At 38.6% G+C, this 10,620-nt stretch overlaps 2 protein-coding genes across 15 annotated transcripts in view; one reads left to right on the forward strand and one right to left on the reverse strand.

Moving 5' to 3' along the window:
- LOC127658656 (ras-associated and pleckstrin homology domains-containing protein 1-like) overlaps nucleotides 1–10,620 on the forward strand; it is a 173,682-nt gene that overhangs the window by 131,697 nt on the left and 31,365 nt on the right. The gene's annotated exons all lie outside the window — the stretch shown is intronic.
- The window catches only part of LOC127658657 (abl interactor 2-like), a 54,675-nt gene continuing 46,636 nt past the window's right edge, over nucleotides 2,582–10,620 (reverse strand). For 7 of the 11 annotated variants that reach the window (XM_052148056.1, XM_052148055.1, XM_052148050.1 and 4 more), the window contains 4 exons: nucleotides 8,528–8,686; nucleotides 6,824–6,904; nucleotides 5,915–6,091; nucleotides 2,582–2,980 (listed from right to left, as the gene is read on the reverse strand). In XM_052148056.1, coding sequence (XP_052004016.1) covers nucleotides 2,805–2,980; nucleotides 5,915–6,091; nucleotides 6,824–6,904; nucleotides 8,528–8,686 — 593 coding nt within the window. In that variant the 3' untranslated portion in view covers nucleotides 2,582–2,804. The remainder of the gene's footprint in view (nucleotides 2,981–5,914; nucleotides 6,092–6,823; nucleotides 6,905–8,527; nucleotides 8,687–10,620) is intronic. The other 4 variants (XM_052148059.1, XM_052148058.1, XM_052148057.1 and 1 more) reach the window with 1 other exon arrangement.

Here is a 10,620-nt window from a genome sequence, read left to right on the forward strand (position 1 = left end):
AAAAAGAAAAAAAAAGAAAAAATATATATATATATATATATATAATCCATTTCGGTCAGCCCCAGTTCTCCAACCTCCCAAAACTCTGCAATGTGGAATAAGCAAAGGTTATGAAATACGAGAAAATAAAAACAACAATAATGGTGCCCACATAATTCTAGCTTATAGACATCCTATCCTTCATCTGAAGTAACAGTAAACTCATTAATGTTTTTTATTGTTATCACTAATATATACATACAGGTCCTTCTCAAAAAATTAGCATATTGTGATAAAGGTCATTATTTTCCATAATGTAATGATAAAAATTAAACTTTCATATATTTTAGATTCATTGCACACCAACTGAAATATTTCAGGTCTTTTATTGTTTTAATACTGATGATTTTGGCATACAGCTCATGAAAACCCAAAATTCCTATCTCAAAAAATTTGCATATTTCATCCGACCAATAAAAGAAGTGTTTTTAATACAAAAAAGTCAACCTTCAAATAATTATGTTCAGTTATGCACTCAATACTTGGTCGGGAAACCTTTTGCAGAAATGACTGCTTCAATGCGGCGTGGCATGGAGGCAATCAGCCTGTGGCACTGCTGAGGTGTTATGGAGGCCCAGGATGCTTCGATAGCGGCCTTAAGCTCATCCAGAGTGTTGGGTCTTACGTCTCTCAACTTTCTCTTCACAATATCCCACAGATTCTCTATGGGGTTCAGGTCAGGAGAGTTGGCAGGCCAATTGAGCACAGTAATACCATGGTCAGTAAACCATTTACCAGTGGTTTTGGCATTGTGAGCAGGTGCCAGGTCGTGCTGAAAAATGAAATCTTCATCTCCATAAAGCTTTTCAGCAGATGGAAGCATGAAGTGCTCCAAAATCTCCTGATAGCTAGCTGCATTGACCCTGCCCTTGATAAAACACAGTGGACCAACACCAGCAGCTGACATGGCACCCCAGACCATCACTGACTGTGGGTACTTGACACTGGACTTCAGGCATTTTGGCATTTCCTTCTCCCCAGTCTTCCTCCAGACTCTGGCACCTTGATTTCGAATGACATGCAAAATTTGCTTTCATCCGAAAAAAGTACTTTGGACCACTGAGCAACAGTCCAGTGCTGCTTCTCTGTAGCCCAGGTCAGGCGCTTCTGCCGCTGTTTCTGGTTCAAAAGTGGCTTGACCTGGGGAACGCGGGATGTTTCTACTCCAGACTCAGTCCACTGCTTCCGCGAGGTCCCCAAGGTCTGGAATCGGTCCTTCTCCACAATCTTCCTCAGGGTCCGGTCACCTCTTCTCGTTGTGCAGCGTTTTTTGCCACACTTTTTCCTTCCCACAGACTTCCCACTAAGGTGCCTTGATACAGCACTCTGGGAACAGCCTATTTGTTCAGAAATTTCTTTCTGTGTCTTACCATCTTGCTTGAGGGTGTCAATGATGGCCTTCTGGACAGCAGTCAGGTCGGCAGTCTTACCCATGATTGCAGTTTTGAGTAATGAAACAGGCTGGGAGTTTTTAAAAGCCTCAGGAATCTTTTGCAGGTGTTTAGAGTTAATTAGTTGATTCAGATGATTAGGTTAATAGCTCGTTTAGAGACCCTTTTCATGATATGCTAATTTTTTGAGATAGGAATTTTGGGTTTTCATGAGCTGTATGCCAAAATCATCAGTATTAAAACAATAAAAGACCTGAAATATTTCAGTTGGTGTGCAACGAACCTAAAATATATGAAAGTTTAATTTTTATCATTACATTATGGAAAATAATGACCTTTATCACAATATGCTAATTTTTTGAGAAGGACCTGTATACATCGATCAGCCACAACTTTAAAACCACCTGCCTAATATTGTGTAGGTCCCCCACGTGCCGCCAAAACAGCGCCAACCTGTAACTCAGAACAGCGTTCTGAGATGATATTCTTCTCACCTCAATTGTACAGGGAGGTTATCAGAGTTACAGTAGACTTTGTCAGTTTGAACCAGTCTGGCCATTCTCTGTTGACCTCTCTCATCAACAATGCATTTCAATCTGCAGAACTGCCGCTGACTGGATGTGTTTTTTTTTTTATAGCACCATTGTGTGTTACAATCCCTGGAGATCAGCAGTTCCAGAAATACTCAAACCAGCCTCTCTGGCACCAACAATCATCCATGCAATTATCTAATCAGCCAATCGTGTGGCAGCAGGGATGTGCATAAAATCATGCAGATACGAGTCAGGAGGTTTGAGTATTTCTGTAACTGCTGATCTCCTGGGATTTTCACACAAAACCGTCTCTAGAATTTACTCAGAATGGTGCCAAAAACAAAAAAACACCCAGTGAGCTGCAGTTGTGTGGACAGAAATGTCTTGTTGATGAGAGAGGTCAACAGAGAATGACCAGACTGGTTCAAACTGACAAAGTCTACAGTAAATCAGATAACTGCTCTGTACAATTGTGGTGAGAAGAATATCATCTCAGAATGCTATTCTGAGATGCGGGTTGGGGCTGTTTTGGTGGCACAAGGGGGACCTACACAATATTAGGCAGGTGGTTTTAATGTTATGGCTGATTGGTATATATATATATATATATATATATATATATATATATATATATATATACACATACTTTATCTAGTACTATATATTTTCTCAATATCCTTAGTGTAAAGCCCTCAGTCTTTATAGTCTGAATGTTCAGCTTCATGACAGCACCACTCATCTCTGAACACGGTCTGTTATTAGCATGGTTGCCATTATGCATACACTCTTATGCATGGCAAGATTAGCGCTGATGTTCAGGGGGTTAGAGCAGAGGACACTCTCATTCTGTGTAGTGCATAATGGACTCAACGTAGTTTCCAGGGAAGAGTCCTGTAGTGCCATTCATCATGCCTTCATACCAGCCATCATCATTCTTCTTAATGACGTATATGATGGCCCCTTCCTGGAAAGACAACTCATCTTCCTTGTCTCGCGTGTAATCGTAGATTGCCACCACTGAGGAAAAACAAAGATAGAGACTTGTATATTTGTACACTAATGACCAGGCCCACATGGAATCTGTGCCTGCAGAACTCTTGGCTAATGTGTCTTTGCTAATTTGATTATGCTTTCAGCTCCTAATAAGATGTGGTAAGCTCTTTTTAACACATTTTACCATGTTTAAATCCATTCAACAGTATTAATTTCCACAGATTTTCAGCTGAAATCAGCCCAGATTATGTGAAAAGGGTCTGCAGATTCCCTCTGGACTATCAATGACTGATGAATGAATCTGATTTTACTTTGTACTTCTTTATCTCCTGTTGCTGTTAGCAAAACATACCATACGTTTTAATTGCGTAAGGACATTGATATTTAGCTTTAAATTTAGATACTTAAATGTAAAATGACTTCCCTTGCTGTTTTGAAATGAAACAGTTTTATGTACTATTTTGACTAAGGCTGTCAATCAATTAATTAAAATAATAAATTAATCGCATATATAAATATTTGCTGAGAAAGGCCCTAAAAAATAATTAAATATAAAATGTCTAAATAATATAAAAATGTATGTATGTACACTGGTATTCAAAAGTTTGGAATAATGTTCAGATTTTGTTCTTATGGAAAGAAATTGGTAAATGTATTCAGCAAAGTGGCATTCAACTGATCACAATGTATAGTCAGGACATAAATAATGTGGAAAATTACTATTACAATTAGAAAAAAATGCTCAGAATTTCTTAAAACTACTTCAAAGAGTTTTCATCAAAACATCCTCCACATGCAGCAATGACAGCTTTGCAGATCCTTGACATTCTAGCTGTCAGTTTGTGCAGATTCTCAGGTGACATTTCACCCCACTCTTCCTGTAGCACTTGCCATAGGTGTGGCTGTCTTATCGGGCAAATTCTCACACATCTTACAGTCTAGCTGATCCCACAAAAATTAAATGGGGTTAAGATCCATAACACTCTTTTCCAATTATCTGTTGTAAAATGTCTGTTTTTTGTTTTGCCCACTCTAACCTTTTTGTTTTTCTGTTTCAAAAGTGTCTTTTTCTTTACAATTCTTCCCATAAGGCTGCACCCCGAGCTTCTCTTTACTGTTTTACATGAAACTGGTGTTGAGCGGGTAGAATTTAATGAAGCTGTCAGCTGAGGACATGTGAGGCATCTATTTCTCAAACTAGAGGCTCCAACAAGGACAGAAAGAGATGTGTTAGGTCAATGATTGACTGATGAGTTTCTAGAGAAAGCAGTTTATTTTTTGCCATTTTGACCTAATATTGACCTTAAGACATGCCAGCCTATTGCAAACTGTGCCAACTCAAAAACAAACACAAAGACAATGTAAAAATACCTTTTAACTGTGTTTGCTATAATGGTAAGTGATTTTATTAGTACCAAATTAGCAATTTAGCATGATTACTCAAGGATAAGGTGTTGGAGTGATGGCTGCTGGAAATGGGGCCAGTCTAGATTTCATCAAAAATGACTTTTTTCAAATAGTGATGGTGCTGTTTTTTTACATCAGTAATGTCCTGACTATACTTTGTGATCAGTTGAATGCCACTTTGGTGAATTCAAGTACCAATTTAATTCCGAAACAGAAAAATCTGTACATTATTCCAAACTTTTTGGCCGCCAGTATGATACACACATACATGTATATATAAATAGATAATTAAATTGCATTACATTGTTGTAGCAGAAGTAAAGCATTGATAAGACAATGCAAAGGCTTTTTAGGCTGCTGTGTCAAGTTAAACATAGTTTGAAACTTGGAAAAACATGTCTTGAGATCCCAGCATTTGGTATTGTACGCCATCCAGCTGTGTTTGAACACAAGAATGCATTCTCATCTTGTGCTGTTGCTGGTTTATTGTCTGTATAGCTGTGCATTGCCTATACAGCTGGAGATTCGCTTAATGCCCCCTACTGAAAACACATGGTACTTCAAGCTTAAATTACACCAATGCTAGGAATATTCCTTATTAAAGTCCACTGACATAATCAATTGCGTTCACTTTTTACCACATTATTTTTATGTAATTAAATTGCACTGAATTAAGGTGTTAAATTGACAGCCCTTATTGATGTCACAAGTATAAGCACATAGCACATCACTCATTTTTATATTTAAATGGCAATTCAGAATTCAGCAAACTGGCCCAGCCTGATGAAATACAACGATTAGCCACAAAACATTACAATCATCTGCCTAATATTGTGTAGGTCCCCCTCGTGCTGCCAAAACATCACCAACCAGCGATTATATTCTTCACCACAAGTGTACAGGGCATTCTGAGTAACTGTTGTGGGTGAAAATCCCAGGATATCAGCAGTTACAGAAAAACTCAAACCAGCCCATCTGGCACCAACAATCATGCCATGCTCCAAATCCCTGAGATCAAATTTTTCCCCATTCTGATGGTTGATGTGAACATTAACTGAATCTCCTGACTCGTACCCGCATGAATTTATGTACTGCACTGCTGCCACATGATTGGCTGATTAGATAATTGCATGGCATGATTGTTGGTGCCAGATGGGCTGGTTTGAGTATTTCTGTAACTGCTGATATACTGGGATTTTCACACACAACACAGTCTCTAGAATTTACTTAGATTCGGGTTGGCAATGTTTTGGTAGCACAAGGGGGACCTACACAATATTAGGCAGGTGGTTTTAATGTTGGTGATCAGTGTATGCTGGTATGCAGAGGCTAGTCAATCAAAACAAGTCAAAGGTACACCAGTAAAAATAATTTTGTAAGGGTCAGACAGAGGTTGAACAGTCCCATAAAAGGACATAACATTTTATGTGCAAGAAACTGTGACTAACTTTTTGAGTCCTGGGACCTTTAATAATGCACTGAAATATTTATGAAATATCTAAATAATAAAGTGAAATAAATTTAACCAGTGTCAAGACATCTTCAGAGTACCTTTTTCAAGGTAGGTTTGAGGAGCCCAGGGTGGGTCTTCTTCAGCATACGGGTCACTGTACTCCACCACGGCAGACTCCTCTTCCTCATAGTCCTCAGCAGGAGGAGGAGGATGCTGTGCAGTCTCCTCAAACACAGACTCTTCTGCAGGGGGAGGTGGGGGAGGTGCATCTGAAACTACGAGAGAGCAGAGAAATGAACAGGAGACTCAGAGCTAACAAGGAATGCTTCAGATGGGATGGCCAAGCAAGCTCATGGATTCATGCACGAAGCACAAGATGAGAATAATGATATGGATGTTTGAATGCTTTACTGTGAAACAGGAACAGTGATTAGCTTTAACTCCAAATATTCTCAGAGAGACACATATACACAAATAAGTGCTCCTGTATAGAAACAGGACACTGAAAATTGCATGCCGTCATAAATATAGTGCAACTCCAAAAAGCTTTTGGACTCAAACACACTTGTGTCTGAATGTCATCACATTAGATATATATATATGTATTGTTAAAAAAAAATCGTATAACGTGATGAATTACACTTGTGGTTATTTCATACAACCACTAAAAATTACCATGGGACCAGTTGGTAAAAAGAGGTGAATGTAGTACAAAGAAAGTTGTAGCATAATTTTTTTTGTTGGTGCAACTTGGTTTGATTTTTTGTTAACGGTCATGTAATGAAATTCGTACATATTTAAGTGTGGCTTCAGTGTCCAAATACTTTTTTGTGGCCATTATATAATAAAAAAGTGGTTCGTTTGAATTCAAACTAAAGTGCATACATACATTTTGAGTCATTGTGTTATGACACAAAGCAAGGCGCACAAAGTTATGTGTGAGTGTGTATGTGTGTGAGTGGTCTGAAGGCAGCAGGGGCTTATCAGAGAAGCTCAAAGCCACTTACTGGTTTCCTGTACACGAGCCACAAAACCCGTCAGTGGAAGCTGAGGTGTGATCTGCAGAATGGAAGGGGGAGGGGGGGCGACTAAGTCCACAACACCACAAAAAGCACAGAGAGAAAGAGAAAACAAGGGGAAGTGTAGTGGGCAATGAAAGGTCAAAAGAAAGTAAATGTGAAAAGGGAAAAGAAAGTAGGCAGTTAGTTTAATGTGCAAACACTTTGAGACAAACAGGAAGTGACATCAGAATGAAAGCATGAAAGGTGGACCTACACCAGCTAGAGTTCAAAGACTAATACATTTATGCATGAACAAACCACCCACCTACTTTAACTGGAGATCGATGTTCCCTCTAAGGGCCCAAACATACTTCACGCAAGTTCGCAAAAGCAGACGTGAGCGCTTTGCCAACACATGGCCAACGTGTGTTCCCATGGTACATACATTACGTGCACACGTGCATTGCTCTGGCAGTTACAAACCTCGGACCCCACAAGGGGGTGAAAGAGTTTAGGCACCATGAAACCTAATGTGGTGGAGTTAACGTGTCGTCAGTTGAGGAGTGTGTGCTTTTGTATTTGCTGAAAAGACGACAGAAAAATATGTTTGTATAATCTAACTTTCTCGGCAAGACTCTCCTCAAATTGCTGCTCCACAATGACAGTTGTTGATTGAGAAAAAAACAAAAAAAACAAATCGGCAACACTGATAATACAGAGCATACTTGTGTTAGGTTATGAATTGCGCTCTGACACAAGTTGCGTCTGCGATCACGCACTTACATAAGAGTATGTTTGGGCCTTAAGTTGTTCATATGACAACTGCGTATTTCTGCTGTTGCTCCCATACAGATGGGGAAAAAGACAAAAAACAAACAAAAAAGAAGCGCAGAAGGCCTTGCAAATGACTAGATGGCATTTCAACACAAATGAAAGCCCATAGAGGCCATGCAAAGTTATTTTTCTGTATGTCACTCTTCTTCCAAAAGAAAACAAGTGGCCTTTTATTAATTAAATAATATCAATTAATTATGTTTATATAATCCTTTGATATTATACATATAACATATAACAAGTATAATCATTCATTTATTTGTACTAATTGAATTTGCAATCAAAATTTATTTTATAAACATAAATCAATGAACAACTAACCTCACGCACCTGAGAAGTAATTGATAGGTGTGTCGGACACAAGCTGTGGCAAAGTCAATGAAATAGAAAAAAAATCCTGCACACTATCTTGGCTTGCTTAGAGTATCAAAATGTATTAAGCAACGTTTCAGTCACTTGAAATTCCCGATGAAGGTCGAGTGACTGAAACATTGCTTAATACATTTTTATACTTTTTGCAAGCCACGAAAGTGAGCAGGATTTTTTTTCCATTTCATTGACTTTGACATAAACGTATAAACAAATGTTTTGCTCATGTGGACAAAAGATCTGCACAAAAATAGGAAAACAAATTAGAGGGAAAATTGGCGGAGATTCCTTTAGAAATATGAGAGAAATGTTACTGACTCATTTAGAGCTTTCTTTAAAAAATAAAAAAATAAAGTAATACACAAGGTTGGGGGTCTATGATGTTCTCATAATCTAAGGGAACATACTAAACCTTGTGCTTGTATAAAAACTAGAAAATAATAGTTCAGTCCCTGGTGTTTTTTTTGTACTCCCTCTGTGGTCTGACATGTATAGTAAGAATAGTACCTTGGTTCTGATTGTAATAAAGTCCTCCGTTCTGCTGGCTTGGAGGCATGGAAGTCTGGCCCATGATTGAAGGAGGCCGGCGATACGGTAGAGACCCGCCCACTATGGGTGTGATCTGTCTTGGGATGGGCCTGTTCATGCTGTAGAACTGAGGACCGCCTGTGAGGATATCACAAAGCAATGAGAGAGAAAATAATGACTAACATGAACATCCAGAATTATCTGTGGTTAATCTATACCAGAATTTCTTCCCTGCAACACATACCATCTTAACTCCCAAAAACGGTTTATATTAAATTGCCTTGAATGAAAAGGAATGTAAGTCCATAATCAGACCATTTAAGGATATGCATTCAAGCATTTTGTGTCTATAATGAATGGATTAATGATCTGAAAGTGTGAATATCATGAAAATGTCAGTTATGCTGATGTAAACCTAGGTATACTTCCATTTTTTCACATGCCGTTATGCCTTGCGTACAGCGGAGCGCTCCAAGCCTTTCAAAGTACTGTACACTCTTTAGCACAGTGAAATCAATGCAGACTGTACACCTGTCTTGAAAAACCTGTCCTCCGCATACATTGCGGAGAAAAAAATCTGCGTCATACGTGTGTTCGAGATGCTGCAGCACACAGAGTATTTATAAAAAGTATTTATACTGCAGTTACACTGGGAGTTTTTTTTTTTTACATTAGGGCACCTGGTGTGGACAAGAGTACGTTTGACATCAGGGTTTGATTCATTTAGTTGGTGTGGAAGCCTTTTTTTCTCATCGAAAAAGGGGTTCTGATGCACGGTTCATCAGGAATGTAATACAGTTCGCATTTACCAAAATATCTGGCTAAATTTGCAGAAGTGAACTGCCATTGAAGACTTTTTTTAATTAGCTTATTATAGTATATTCAGGGTTGTAAGGTAACATTTGATGAGTGAATTTTGGACTAAAACTAATTTGTGATAGCTGGATAAGGATTTATTTGTAATGTTTTAAAGGCCACTTTCACAAAGATCATATTTTAGCTTTCAAAATATTTTAGCGCTGAGACTAACCTAAGAATAAATAAATAAAGTGTATTACACACACACACACACACACACACACACACACGTTGTGTTTCCATGTTTTATGGGGACTTCCCATAGACATAATGGTTTTTATACTGTACAAACTTTATATTCTATCCCCTAAACCTAACCCTACCCCTAAACCTAACCCTCACAGAAAACTTTCTGCATTTTTACATTTTCAAAAAACATCATTTAGTATGATTTATAAGCTGTTTTCCTCATGGGGACTGACAAAATGTCCCCACAAGGTCAAAAATTTCGGGTTTTACTATCCTTATGGGGACATTCGGTCCCCACAAAGTGATAAATACACGCTCACACACACACACACACACACACACCTCAATCAGAAGTTTACATACACTTAGGTTGTCACTCAAATTCATTTTTTAACCACTCCACAGTGGTTGTGGTGTAGTGGTCTAAGCACCATAACTGGAAATCTGGTTATCAGAAGGAAGCTGGTTCGAGCCCCACATCCACCACCATTGTGTCCTTGAGCAAGGCAATTAACTTCAGGTTGCTCCGGGGGGATTGTCCCTGTAATAAGTGCTCTGTAAGTCCAGTGGGTCAGAAATTTACCTACACAAGTTAGTTAACTGTGCCTTTAAGCATCTTGGAAAATTCCAGAAAATGATGTCAAGCCTTTAGACAATTAGCTTCCGATAGAAGGTGTACTGAACTGGAGGTGTACCTGTGAATATATTTTAAGGCCTACATTCAAACTCAGTGCCTTTTGCTTAACATTATGGGAAAATCAAATCAGCCAAGACCTCAGATAAAAAAAACTGTGGACCTCCACAAGTCTGGTTCATCCTTGGGAAAAATTTCCAAATGTCTGAAGGTACCACACTCATCTGTACAAACAATTGTATAAGTAAACACCATGGGACCACACAGCCATCATATCGCTCAGGAAGAAGACGCATTCTACCTCCTGGAGATGAACGTAGTTTGGTGCAAAAAGTGCAAATCAATCTCAGAACAGCAAATGACCATGTGAAGATCCTGGATGAAACAGGTA

Source organism: Xyrauchen texanus, chromosome 18 (genome assembly GCF_025860055.1).
Source record: "Xyrauchen texanus isolate HMW12.3.18 chromosome 18, RBS_HiC_50CHRs, whole genome shotgun sequence".
NCBI classification, from domain to species: domain Eukaryota; kingdom Metazoa; phylum Chordata; class Actinopteri; order Cypriniformes; family Catostomidae; genus Xyrauchen; species Xyrauchen texanus.